General features: G+C 42.5%; 1 protein-coding gene across 1 annotated transcript; it reads right to left on the bottom strand.

Annotated features, from left to right (window-relative positions):
- Positions 1–229: 229 nt before the first annotated feature.
- Positions 230–14,552, bottom strand: pck2 (phosphoenolpyruvate carboxykinase 2 (mitochondrial)). Its single transcript, XM_022198955.2, has 11 exons — positions 14,128–14,552; positions 8,138–8,350; positions 7,846–8,030; positions 6,751–6,821; positions 6,448–6,583; positions 4,666–4,853; positions 4,229–4,391; positions 3,930–4,145; positions 2,910–3,047; positions 1,991–2,086; positions 230–1,818 (listed from the first exon to the last, which is right to left on the bottom strand). The coding sequence occupies exons 1-11, from the start codon at positions 14,157–14,159 to the stop codon at positions 1,349–1,351; spliced, it is 1,908 nt and encodes a 635-aa protein (XP_022054647.1). The 5' UTR covers positions 14,160–14,552; the 3' UTR covers positions 230–1,348.
- Between the last annotated feature and the right edge of the window lie 61 nt (positions 14,553–14,613).

Here is a 14,613-nt window from a genome sequence, read left to right as displayed (position 1 = left end):
GCTGTAGCGCGATCAGTAATCTGGATATTTGTGCGTCTGTCTGCACAAAAACTACCCAAAGCTGTAAACCGGGAGCTACAGTTTAAAGTTCAAATCTGCACCCACATTTCCAGCAGAGAACAAGATTTCATGTTGGTTCGTGTAACTTTGTGAGAGTTTATTTGCTTTTCTGCTGCACATCAGGTTTATTCCTTTAATTCAAGTTACTGCAAAAATGAAGGAGTCGCTGTTTCTGCTCTTGAAGATGTTTATTCATTGCACTGTAATAAAAGCCTTGGTGTACAGTTTCTAAAAATACCTAATAATCTCAGTCGTATTTATTGGTCCAACATTTCACATATTGTGTGTAAACATCACCTGAAATCATACAGTTTAATCACAAACATTACAAAAGTGGCTTTATGAATGATGCATAGTAATCCTTGGCCCCAAACACAAATCTGTTCTGAGTAGTTAATGATAAAAAAAATAAAAATAAAAAAACAATTAAAAACAAAAAGGCTTTTCATGAGACCCTTAATGTGGTGAGAAAGTTGGGGCTAAAATCCTGAAATTTCAATTAAAAACCTTTCAATGAGTAAAAATGCTTCCTCTTTATCTGCCCTTTCAGAATTGAGTCTAAGAAAAGGTCTTTGGGCTTCAGCCTGTAAACACCAGCAGCTGGACGCTGTTGTTAAATGTCTGGAAGGCTCTACAAGGCCACGTTGAATGCACTCCAGTGTTATGAAGGGAGTTGTGAGTGAATAGAGGTAGTGACATTAGCTTCTGTTTCTGAAAACTAACCTTCAGGCTGACAGTCAAACCTTCCTCCTACAACCAACCAGCTCCACTTCCTCAAGTGCTGCAGCATTAGTGTGAAGTCGTGTCCACAAGGTAGATATTGCATTGTAGATTACAGATTTCTCTTTGGAAAGAGAAAGGCTCAGGTCACCGAATGTGTTTTCATGCGCAGAGAATGTTGACTACTGGCGAGGCTATTGGCCTTTTTGAGGTATTGTTTTTTATTTAGTGTGCACCAGTGACAGAATAAATACATGACTTTTTGTTGTGAATGAGATAACTAACATGTTTTTGACGTCTTGGTCGATGTTTTGATATTCGGAGAGAAATAAGATGTTTCTGTACCACAGTAACCTGCCAGTCATCCATCTCAACCTGGTTATACAAACTGAGTTTTCATGTATTGAACCAAAACTGTGTTGTTGTTTTTTTAGCTAACCTGGTTCAGAATTTCATTTTCTATGCATGTAAAAGCAGTCAGTGGCTCTGATTCCACCATAATGATCTGAATTGTGCTCCATCAGTGCCTCCCTCTCTGTTCCTGGATCAACTTCCTGTCAGCAGGGTTTTATTTGTGCACTCTGTCCTCCAGCCCTTTCAGCTCAGCCTCCACCTGAGGCGGCAGGTCAGCTCCAACCTGCTGAGTGAAGTAGGCTCTCAACTCCTTGGTCTCCTTCTGCCAGAAAGGTTTGGGCACATCGAACAGGGCGCCCATATCCACCTCAGCGCTCAGACCTTTAGTGTCGATGGCACCATCCGCTGGCAGCCAGCCGATGATGCTCTTCTTGGCCGCCTCCTCTTCCCTCTCTCTGCTGCAGCGCTTGAAGATCCACTCCAGCACGCGGGCGTTTTCTCCGAAGCCGGGCCAGAGGAAGGCGCCGCTCGCTGGATCTTTTCTGAACCAGTTGACGTGGAAGATCTTGGGCAGGCGAGTGGGGGCCTTTCGGCTCTGCATGCTCAGCCAGTGAGCGAGGTAGTCTCCGAAGTTGTAGCCGAAGAACGGCCGCATGGCGAAGGGGTCGTGCATGATCACCTTGCCTGGAGGGAAAAATCTAAACTTTATCCTTTCACCATTTTCTTTAAACAGCTCATCAACAGACAACTGTAATTTCTGGTGATACAATCATGACAAAAAGACAACCCAAAAGCAAAATCTTTTTTTTCCACTAAATCAGCTGTTTACCTCATAAAATCATCTCTGAGTTTGTACCTTTATGCTCAGCAGCTGCCGTGGCCTCAGACCTCATCGCGGCTCCAACAAACACTCCATGCTGCCAGTTGAAAGACTCGTAGACCAGAGGGACTCCTGACAACAGCAACATTTGATTGTGTTAAACCACAGAGCTACTTTCTGGCATGAATGTTCCTGATGTTGGTCAGTGACTGAACTTTAAATATAATAAATCTGACAACACAAACACTGTGTTGCACACAGCAGGTTATGTACAATACATCTGATCTGTTCAACCATGCAGTCATTTTATCACAGCAGGTATATTATAACTCAGACATCGATTATTATAAGGACTCAAACTGAATAATGAAGTCAGAATGCTGCGACTTGTGGGAGAAAAGAATAAGGAAAGATAACTATCTGTTAACATGGGCTAAATGTAGTGATAGCAAAAAAAAATTACGAGATTCTATGCAATTACGAAATTACGACAACACACGACACTGTGTTGCATCCAGCAGGTTATGTGCAATACATCTGATCTGTTAGCTAATGGTGTTGAAAGGCTAATTGAATATTAGAAAACCCTTGTGCACTTATGTTAGCACATGAATAAAAATGAGTATTCATGGAAAACATGAAATTTTCTGGGTGACCCCAAATTTTTGAACGGGCAGTGTAGATTTTGGCATTTTTATTTATATTATATTTAATGTAAACTGTTCCTTTTCAAATGAAGAAACTGACAAAGAAATACAAAAAACTAAAATACATTCTGAATCCAAATCTGTTTTTTTAATCATCTAAAAACAGCTCTTTCCCTTCTTGTTCTAATACTGATGTAAGTCGCTGAACCTTCCTTCCTCAGTCACATCATAGAAGTCCATTCAAATGATGCCTGTTTCTACTACAGAGTAAAAACTCTCCATGTGTCTTGTATGAAAGCAGCACCAACCTTCTGGCCTCCTGCCTCCAAAGATGATGGCATCGATGGGAACGCCCTCCTCGCTCTCCCACTGAGGGTCGATGATGGGACACTGAGCCGCCGGGGCACAGAAGCGTGAGTTGGGGTGAGCGCAAGTTGTCGAGCTGCCTGTGAACAAAGAGGAGACAACATCTGTATGTCATTAAATGTCACAGTAATACGGTCGTGAATTACACTATGCTGTGGTTCAGGCTGTGTCTCATCTTTAGGTCACATCATTTCTTAAACTGCCATTGCTTTAGTTTACCACTAGATGGCACTGTGTACTGCACACTGTGTCTGTTCAGTTTGCTCTTCTAACTTAAGCATGTATTCTGCGCGAAATAACAGCTAAAATGTTATAAATCTTCAAAAGGGAAAATGAAAGTTGAATTTCCATATTTATTTTACAAAAATGTAAAAAACTAAAATCAGCAGGTATGGGTTTCAAATGCCCACATGTGTGTTATCATCACTGGACATAAAGTGACTGCATATTATAGATAATATCCTGGCTTTATTTAATTGTTTTCCCACACTTCTCTCCTGTTTGCTTTGTGCTAAAACAAGCTGCAGTTCAGCTGAAAAGTCCCTTGATTTGGTAACAATTGAGTCAGTCAGGACTTCACAGTTGCACAGAATTCTATGTTACTTTTTTTTTTTATAAAATCAGGGTACAGCAGTTTATTTGCAGCTACCTTTTAAATAAAGCATGACACAGGAACCAATTTTAATGAGATATTATGATTTGGTTGCCTTTTCTGATGGAACCAGAAGTGAAAAATGATCTATTTAAAGATCCTGGGAAAGTTGAAAATCAGATCTTCTTTCTGTTGGTGTGATTTAAGAGCTTTTATCAAGATAACACAAACTTCAGAGGGTTAAAGCTAAAATGTACCACAGTAAAAGTACTTCATATTTATTGATGATTCCAAACTAGGTCAAATCTTCGTCTCTACAACGTTTGAACAGGACATTTTGTTGTGATGTCTGTTTCCACTCTGATTCTACCTTGTTTCCAGGTTTTGCCGTGCCAATCTGTAAGTGTGACACCAGCTGGAGGGGGGCTGAGCCCTTCCCACCACACTCCCCCATCACTGGTCTCACCCACGTTGGTGAACACGGTGTTTTTGGCGATGGTCGCCATGGCGTAGGGGTTGGTTTTGTCGGAGGTACCGGGAGCCACACCGAAGAATCCGTTCTCCGGGTTGATGGCCCTCAGTTTACCTACAGAGAGGATTAGACATTTGATTTAGAGCACTTCATGCAGAGTCACACAGCGCGTCTGTGTGTGTGAGCTCTGCACTCACCTTGGCTGTCAAACTTCATCCAGGCGATGTCGTCACCCACACACTCCACCTTCCAGCCTGGCAGAGACGGCTTCATCATGGCCAAGTTGGTTTTACCGCAGGCACTGGGGAAGGCAGCCGCTACGTAACGCTTCACCCCCTGAGGGTTGGTGATTCCCAAGATCTGAGGAGAGAAGAGAGTAGCACTGCATTCAGACATATTTAATTTAGCTGTAGTAATGATTTTACATACTTAACATTGTTGATGTGAACAGCATCGATAAAATCCTAACTCATCGCAACAACAGTGTGTGTTGAGTGCAGTCTTTTCAGCTGCGGTGTTCTCCATCGTAGAGCGACTATTTTTGTTGCAATGAAGTTCTCCAGTTTCTCGTCCCATTGTGAATCTATAGATCGGGCTTGGTTCACTACCACAACATAATATTCTCCATTCTCACCAGCATGTGTTCAGCCAGCCAGCCTTCGTCTTTGGCGATGCGGGAGGCGATTCGGAGGGCGAAGCACTTCTTCCCAAGAAGAGAGTTTCCTCCGTAACCACTGCCGAAGGACAGGATCTGCCTGGTGTCTGGGAGGTGAGATATCAGCACCTTCTCTGGGTTACAGGGCCAAGAGTTGACCAGAGGAGCTGGAGGGGAAAAGTAGGGAAAAGAGCTAATTAGTGAGCACAGTACTCCTCCAAGGCTGTTCATTCCCCCATATGGCATTGACAGAAATGCAGCATTTTTTAATTAGTTATTGATGATCAGAAATCACGGCAACATAGAATGTGGCCATTTAACATAGATGTACCCACAAACAAAATGACCTTGCACTGAGGACAGGTGTGTGTTATACATGTGTACGTTATGTACGGATACCAAATTGCGTGATCTAAATGGTAAATGGTTGTATTTATATAGCGCTTTTATCCAAAGCGCTTTACATGATACGTCACATTCACCCATTCACACACTGATGGCGGGAGCTGCCATGCAAGGCGCTAACCACGACCCACCAGGAGCAATTAGAGGTTAGATGTCTTGCTCAGGGACAGCTCAACATGAGCACAACGGGCTGGGGATCGAACCGCAACCCTCCGGTTGTGAGACGGCCACTCTACCCACTGAGCCATGCCGCCCCAGCTGGTGTAGCTGGTGATGGGAATAGATGGGACTCGGAAACACCCCTAGAATTTAATCAATTGTTCCTTGTATATTTTCCGACAGATAAGCCCTGATGTGCCCTGATGATTTGTCCTGATACAAATCACAGCGGCTGATTTGTATCAGGATCTCAATCATGTGATCGTCAGCAGGCAGCTGACGTAGCATTCACTTGTTGTCATGGTTACAGTGACGCCGTGCTGCTATCTCGCAATAATACGTACATTCTTAACAAATCCATGGATCCAGACTATAAGCTGCATCACTTCAAAATCTAATCAGTTTGTCCTTGTGTCATTTCTGACCTTCCCTGAAAATTTCTGTCTGTTTTTGAGTAATGTTGCTAACAGACAGATTTCAGAAGGACAAACATACTAGCCTAGCTTAGCTAGACTGTATTCCCGTTATAAGGGATATACGGGAATACGGTCTAGCCCTCCTCCATTGACACATTTTGACAGGTTTTCAAGCTCCGAGCAGATCAGACCGAACCAATCAGAGCACCAGAGGTGGGAGTTAACGATGCGTCATCTTCAGGGCCGAGTTGGCGACCGCAACAGAGCGAGGTTTCTCTCGTGCGCTTTCCTCTGTTTTTGCACGGGCTGAATTTATCCTTAAAACCTCAACAAGAAGCAGCTCTTAAAGCTTTTCTTTTTAAAAAAGGATGTATTTTTAATTCCGGCAGGCTGTACGATAGAATGCGTAATGCTGCCCTCCACTGTTGAAAGGGAGAGCTTAGATTTTCCTCAGGACCCCTGTACAGCGAAGGAAGCTGTTAAAACTACAAAACATCATGGCGGAAAGGCAATTGTTAGGTCGCTTAGTGATTGCGTCACACATGTGTTACGCTGATTGGCTCTCTCCAATTCAAGCTATGATCGGTAGTCCCGCCTCTGGGCTAGATTTGGTTCAATGGAGCAGTTCCAGACTGACTTTATGTGTATTTGTAATACACAATATAAAGGCTGTCTGGTCCCCAGGCAACAAACATACGCCCATCGTCACATAACTCTTCCGCGTTCCTTGGCAGAGTAAAAATCACACCTACAACTTGATTCAGACTCTTGGACTCTGTACCTTTTAGTGGTAAAGGTCGACCCACAGTGTGCTGACAGCGGACAAACTCCACTCCTTCAGCCAGTTTATTCAGAACAGGAGTGCCCATGCGTGTCATGATCCCCATACTGGCCACAACGTACGCCGAGTCCGTCACCTAGAAGAATAAACAACATTTTTATCACCCTGATTTACAACCTTCAGAGGGTAACAATCATAAAATGAAACAATGACTTATTAGAACATCTAATAGTAATGGTAATTATTTTATTGCATGTTTTTGTTGAAAACAGAGTACCATATAAAGAAAATAACAGTTCGTACTTGGACACCGTATTTAGTCAGAGATGAGCCTACAGGACCCATACTGAAGGGAATCACATACATGGTCCGACCTGCAGACAAGACGGAAGCATTAATGCAGGTTCTTTCTCCATTAAAGGAAATATTTATTCAGCATTGACAAATGTTGAAAATGAGGCAATAATCTACCACAATGGTTGGTGCAACATTTTTAAAAGCTGATGTGTGTTTTGCTTGAACGCAAGTGATGCTACACAGGTTCTTACAGCCAGATTTATGTTGTTCCACTGATCAACACTCGATGGTGGTAATGTGTGAGAAAGCGTAGATATACACCGACAACAGCAGTGAAGAAGAATAATACAGCACAGAGTAGACAGATATGTAAAAAATCTTTCATACAATGTATGTCATGTAAGTAAAACGTGTCGTTCAAGATCTCTAATAACACAACACAGCCGGAAAATCTTGTTTTTCCCCTCCACTCACAAATATGGTTTGTATTTGACCTTCACTTCACAGAAGAACTTGACAAAAAAAGGTTGTTTTCAAATTCATCGGCTGAAAATGAAAAAAAAATCCAAATTTCTTCTTTCTAAATTTCTAATAACAACATAAGTTTGGACATCGATGCTGCTCTAATAAGCAACTTTCACAAGTGTAATGTGGAAATGTAAAGTATGCCTTTGAGGTAGGAGACATCTGGAATCTACCAGTTAAAAGTTATTTTTCGACATATTAATAATATTTTCATATATCTGAACATGTTTGGAGGGGATCTGTGACCTCTAAGATTGTAGTAGTGATGCACAGGTGTATTTAGTACTCTGTGACATGACTGGGTGGATGTGATCACAGAGTTCAGCACCCTTCTGGAGTCAATTAGAGGAGACAGTGGGTATGATTGTAAGGGAGACAACTTCTAATCAAAAGAATGATGATTTTCAAAGTGCTAGTAAGTCTCTTTTTAAAGACAAAATCTAATGATTTATGGACTTTCTAAGAACAATTAGTTAAAGTTTCAACAAAAAATGTTATTCAAAGTCCATTGTAATCGCCTGGTTTCATTGGCATGTCAACAGTGAACAAACATATTATTTCAGTCCAACAACACACCTGCCATGGAGCCGGGGAAACGCTCCTGTCTCGCTTTCTGCCAGTCAGACTCGCTCATCCAGTTACCCAGCTGGCTCTTCACCCCTCCAGCAGGGATGGGGATGGTGTCTCTCTGGTTCTTGGTCACGATCACAGTCTTGCTCTCCACTCGAGCCACATCCTTTGGATCTGTTCGTGCCAACCAACTGCCAACGCAGAGGATCAATCAGCGCACGATGCAGAAAAACTACCTCAAAAGAAGAACTGAATACAGGTGCTTGGTGGGTTCCTGTTCAGCTCACAAAGCTCTTACCAGTTTTCATATTTGGGAAGCTTCTTGACCATGCCTTCTTTCTGCAGACCTGCCAGGATGTTGGCTGTTTCCTGTGGCGTCCCGGTCACCACATGCACACCGGAGGGTTTACACTCCTCCACAGCTCCCTTCACATATTCAGCCACCGCCGGAGGCAGTGAGGGGATGGAGGCCAGGGCGCGAACCCCGACACTTGCCCCAACACCACCCGGCCTGAAAGAGAAGGAGAATTTGAGGAATCTAAAACTCTACATTGGTGATCAGAGGACATTCCAATGACAGAGACTGAACACAACTCCCAAACATAAAGCCCTTGATAGCAATTAAAATTAATGAACCTGAAGGATGCTAATATTATTAGTTGTTTTTTCAGTTGTTCACTAATTACAGATTTTGCTCAATGGCAGAAGACCAGAGAGACAATTTATATTCACAGTTTCTCTTGTCTGAGTTGGTACATGAATAGAAATGATTAACACATCTGCAATGCAGAAGAACCAATCATTTAATGAAGTCTTTGTTTCACTGTTTAGACCTCATTCCTGTGAAGAGATCCTGCAAGACCTGCCGCACGAGACTCTACCCAGATATGTACAACATCTCTGGCAGTCCTGTAATCTTTAATTACAGTATACTTCCTCACTTTACCAGCACAATTCTTCAGAAGTCATGATTCAGGCAAACAGCAAAACCGCTGTCTGATCCCAATAAAACACTTCTTAAACGTTGAAATTACCATGGCTAACAATGCAGTACATAATTAAAGATTAAGATTACTTGATCACCTTGTTTTCATTTGAAAGTGTTTAATACTTCTTATTCTGTAAACCTGATTCTAATTGATTCTTATTGTTCTTGAGATGCAAGGAAAATAGCAGACAGATACTATTCACATTCATTATTTCCCATTAGTGATAGTGTGAGCACAAGATCAAAACATTTATGATTCACTTTTTCTATTCAAAAATTAATCCTAAGTGTGTTTTTCTTATGTGACAGAAGCAATAATTAGATATCTTTGTTGCTCCCAGGGGGTTATCAGTGCAGCCTGACTGCCTGAACTGACTTCTCAGCATAAAGAGGGGCCTGTGGGGGGTCTGCCTATTGTTTGTTAGCAGCATGATATTCACAAACACAAGCCGCTGAGAGGGCTGCGGCTATGGATGCTGTTAAAATGCAAACCTGTGTGTGTCTCCTGCCTGTTCCCAGCAACGGTCCAACAATGGTACATACAAATATGTGCTTTGTTCTGTACCTGTCACGGTGGATGACGTCAGGTGACCTCGTCAGAAAAATGTGAAAATTATTTTCTATATGAGCACATGAGTAGCCCAGAGGAAAAGCAAATAAACATTTTATTAGCAGTAAAGCAGCAGCTACTTCGATGGGCAATTCAAGTCACAATCTACCACTTTCACTGTATTTTATAAGATTAGCAGCAGCATCTGGTCAAATGCAAGTTCATGGCTAACTACTGGCTGCACTGAGTGTGTTATTGTAGATTATGTACACCATGCTAGCACACACACTTGTACTAAATCACGCAGACACACACGTAATTCTGGTCTGAATGTACAAAGGGCACAAGAGCAGGCGTGTTGAGGAGCTCACAGTGACAAAGGCAATAACCTGACAGGGTGAATGGAATGAGCTGAGAGCAGTCTAACGCCAGCCTCAGGGTTCAAACTCCCTTTGAACAGCTTACCTGTAACACACCAGTTGTTTAACCATTCAAGTGAGAACAATTAATCATCAACACTGTCCAGTTTGTGCTGAAAATGCAACCTTGACAAACAGCGAGAGACAGACTGTGAGCTGAATTTCTTATATCAGTAAATTCTTAGGATTATTTCTACTTAATCGCAAACCCACTACCCACAAAAACTGCTCCTTAAGAGAATAATATCCAGATATTATCACAAATTTGTGGCTGCAAGTTTTGGATTATGTTTCGTTGTTAGGCAACAACACAATGAGTCATCAACACCAACATGATCACACTGACATGCTGATGTTTAGCATGAATGATGTTCACCGTCGTAGTTTCATGCTTTTCAGTCACTTGCCTCAGGACTAGACACAAAAGAAGTTAAAGGGAATGTTAACTTCGCAGGCATCTGGTTACAAACCAAATCCCTCCACTAGACATTTTCCTGAAGGGGGTAACCAAAGTCAGGAGGATTTAGCACCAAATCTGCAACATTTGATGTACAGTGGGTACAGAAAGTATTCAGACCCCTTGAAATTTTTCACTCTGTGTCATTGCAGCCATTTGCCAAAATCAAAAAAAGTTCATTTTAGTTCTCATTAATGTACACTCAGCATCCCATCTTGACAGAAAAAAACAGAAATGTAGAAATTTTTGCAAATTTATTAAAAAAAGAAAAACTGAAATATCACATGGTCAGAAGTATTCAGACTCTTTGCAGCGACATTCATATTTAACTCACATGCTGTCCATTTCTTCTGATCCTCCTCGAGATAGTTCTGCTTCTTTATTGGAGTCCATCTGTGTTTAATGAAACTGATTGGACTTGATTAGGAAAGGCACACACCTGTCTATATAAGACCTTACAGCTCACAGTGCATGTCAGAGCAAATGAGAATCATGAGGTGGAAGGAACTGCCCAAGGAGCTCAGAGACAGAATTGTGGCAAGGCACAGATCTGGCCAAGGTTACAAAAGAATTTCTGCAGCACTCAAGGTTCCTAAGAGCACAGTGGCCTCCATAATCCTCAGATGGAAGAAGTTTGGGACGACCACAACTCTTCCTAGACCTGGCCGTCCAGCCAAACTGAGCAATCGTGGCAGAAGAGCCTTGGTGAGAGAGGTAAAGAAGAACCCAAAGATCACTGTGGCTGAGCTCCAGAGATGCAGTCGGGAGATAGGAGAAAGTTCCACAAAGTCAACTATCACTGCAGCCCTCCACCAGTCGGGGCTTTATGGCAGAGTGGCCCGACGGAAGCCTCTCCTCAGTGCAAGACACATGAAAGCCCGCATAGAGTTTGCCAAAAAACACATGAAGGACTCCCAGACTATGAGAAATAAGATTCTCTGGTCTGTTGAGACCAAGATTAAACTTTTTGGTGTTAATTCTAAGCGCTATGTGTGGAGAAAACCAGGCACTGCTCATCACCTGCCCAATACAATCCCTACAGTGAAACATGGTGGTGGGAGCATCATGTTGTGGGGGGTGTTTTTCAGCTGCAGGGACAGGACGACTGGTTGCAATTGAAGGAAGGATGAATGCGGCCAAGTACAGAGATATCCTGGAGGAAAACCTTTTCCAGAGTGCTCAGGACCTCAGACTGGGCCGAAGGTTCACCTTTCAACAGGACAATGACCCTAAGCACACAGCTAAAATAACAAAGGAGTGGCTTCAGAACAACTCTGTGACCGTTCTTGACTGGCCCAGCCAGAGCCCTGACCTAAACCCAATTGAGCGTCTCTGGAGAGACCTCAAAATGTCTGTCCACCAACGTTCACCATCCAACCTGACAGAACTGGAGAGGATCTGCAAGGAAGAATGGCAGAGGATCCCCAAATCCAGGTGTGAAAAACTTGTTGCGTCATTCCCAAGAAGACTCATGGCTGTACTAGCTGAAAAGGATGCTTCTACTCAATACTGAGCACAGGGTCTGAATACTTCTGACCATGTGATATTTCAGTTTTTCTTTTTAACAAATTTGCAAAAATTTCTACATTTCTGTTTTTTTCTGTCAAGATGGGTTGCTGAGTGTACATTAATGAGAAATAAAATGAACTTTTTTGATTTTGGCACATGGCTGCAATGACACAGAGAGTAAAACATTTCAAGGGGTCTGAATACTTTCCATACCCACTGTAAATCTGTCCAAAAACAGTTGAGCTATTATAGTTTGTACCAATGACAGCATGCCAAAGAACTAGCTTACCTCATTGCTTAAACAAACAAAATCCCTCCCAGCTGTTTACAGCCAAGTACTATTAGTCTATAGCTTAAGACTTTACATCAAGATCTGCTTAAAGAAATAAATGATCAGAGGAAGGAAGTTAAAAGAATAATATCATTATTGTATCACAGCCACTCAGATTGATCCTGTGACCGAGAAACACAAAAAATAAAGACACTTTATTCGTGTTATCTGTGATATTATATCAAACAGTCACTTCAGTCAGCTCCACACAGTCCTTTAATCTCTTTCCCCACACACAGTAAACCAATTACCTACACTCCAAAAACTCACCCCGTTATGCCGCTAATTACTGTAACCACTGGGGTGGTGCTGAATATTATCTCCAGTGTGACTGGGATTAGGAAGGAGATGGATTGAATTTGAAATTAATTAAGAGGAGCAAAGAGTTTGTTAATTGTTCCTTTTCTTGCTGAACATGCTGAGCGGCTGGCATGAGGTGGGAGATGAAGAACAGCAGGGCGGATTAGCAGCTTCCATTTTTGCATCAGAGGAGCTGTATCTTTTAAGAAACCCCGAGCGGAGTCTGACGACCTTTGCTCCTGATTTTCCCTGCAGTCATCCGTTCCCTGGTGCTGTTATCTCTACCATCCAGTCCCCAAACCATCCCCCACACCTGATGTGGACAAGCGCTACAAGTTTAGGATAGATTTATTTTTTTCCATAAGCTGTCAAATAAACCTGTAAATGCAGCAAATGATGGCATATATGTGGAAATAAGGCAGCAGAGAGCGTTGATAGTCCAGAATCAGACAACCCTGATGTGGTATTCACTTCCCTGACTGTCTGTAACTTTCAGCTGCACAACTTTTCCTCCAAACACACCTTTGAGTCGGCAAGCCAATCCTGACCCACCACAAGCAGGCCTGTCTACACTCCCCCTGCAACGCCCTGACAGATCCTGGTCAATAGCCTCTTTAGGGCAGAGTCTACTCAGGAAGTGGCGTATCAGTGGAGGGAACATGCACACGTGCTGCATACATCAGCCTTTCTAATGGTACGGCCAGTACACGGGGGGAAACACGCGGAACACGCTCCAGGACATTCAGCCTTTAATAGTCCGTCAAGCAGAAATACAAACAAAATGCACAGGAGCAAAGGCCCTCTCTGACACCAACTCACATGCCCCGCCGTGGAGTTCACTCTGTCACATGCAGTCTTAATTATAAAACAAATGCACACACATAAAAGCCACCGGGTTCTCACTTTGACTCCAGACTTCCTGTGTGATGTGGCCTCATCACAAAGCCTGGAGTGGTAAAAGCGGTAAAAGAAAATCACACACTGCTCTGACTTTTTCTAATTCATGAAGACACCAAGGAAGATTTGCTGAATGTCATTCGCTGCAACTAAAGATTATTTTCACTGATAACTGGCCCGACAATTGTTCAGATATGGTGGAAAATGTCTACCAGTGTCTTGTTTTGTCTACAAATTTAAAAAATAAATCAGTTTTTCATCATAGAAAATACAAAAAAAAAAACTGAAAAAAGGAGGCTGATATCATAAAATTCACATTCCCTTCCTTAAAAGACTGATCTATTACAAAATCTGAACTATTTTAAGAATTTATTCATTGTTGCAGCTCTATTTCTCAGTCTCAGGGATCAAATCAGCACAGCAGACAATATAATATGAATGAAATTAAATTAATTAACTCCTAAAAATTATCTTAAAATGTGTGCGTCTCCTACAATGAATGGATGATGCAACAGTGAAGATGCTCATAACTAAAAATCATCTACATGCTGTGTTTTTCTTCTATTTTTTTCCCCCCAAATGGGTGCAGGTTTGTGTGTTTAAAGTCCATTGTGACTGAGGAAAAAGGTTTTCAAAAGTACACAAAGTGGGCAGTAAAATGGTTGACAGTCAATGGACAGGCCATTGTAAAGCATTTATAACAAACAGGCAATGACACGGTATAAAATTTGTTTTTAAAGCTCTGTTCAGCCATTTAGAGTGCTGTTGGCAATGCACACCATCGTAGCATTTGATAAAAGTGATAAATGCGTTGATAAAGTGATAAAAATTACTCACCTTCGTATGACTCCCAGTAAAAGGCACGACATCTTTGGTGCAAAACCTAAACTAGCTTATAAAAATAACTGTGTAAAAAAGGCACATATAAGTTAAGAGGAGAGGAGAAGCAGCGTTAGAGCTGGTGGCAGCTCATATCAGTGCTCTGAGGGGACCTTGCACTTTGTACATTCACACAGAAACAGCCCGTAACCGGTAAAGTGGACGCTGTCCTGCCTCCGCCGCTGCACGGACACTGAGGTCTGACAACTCCCGTCTGTCCGCTGAGAGTCCGCCTCACTCCATTGCTGCTCAAAGCGAAGTTTAAACGCTGGTCACCGGCTCAGACAGCAGGAGGAGGCGCCTCTGCTCCATTATTTAAGTATCCCGTCGGTGACCACCCGGCACATTGAGTCCATACTTTTGTTTTTAGACCGGCTGAGTGTCACCTCCTGGATGATGCAAGTTTCTCCGCTTTTCACGCCGCCCGACAACCAGCGTGGAGCA

Source organism: Acanthochromis polyacanthus, chromosome 20 (genome assembly GCF_021347895.1).
Source record: "Acanthochromis polyacanthus isolate Apoly-LR-REF ecotype Palm Island chromosome 20, KAUST_Apoly_ChrSc, whole genome shotgun sequence".
In the NCBI taxonomy this organism is placed as follows: Eukaryota; Metazoa; Chordata; class Actinopteri; family Pomacentridae; genus Acanthochromis; species Acanthochromis polyacanthus.
Note: the sequence above shows the minus strand (reverse complement) of the source record. Positions and strands in the feature narration are given on the sequence as shown.

Coding starts and splice junctions, on each gene's coding strand:
- pck2 (XM_022198955.2), bottom strand. CDS start 14,159: ATGTCGTGCCTTTTACTGGGAGTCATACGAAG. Junction 8,351..14,127: donor TTACTGGGAGTCATACGAAG/GTGAGTAATTTT, acceptor CTTCTCTTTCAG/GCCGGGTGGTGTTGGGGCAA. Junction 3,048..3,929: donor CGGCAAAACCTGGAAACAAG/GTAGAATCAGAG, acceptor CTTTGTTCACAG/GCAGCTCGACAACTTGCGCT.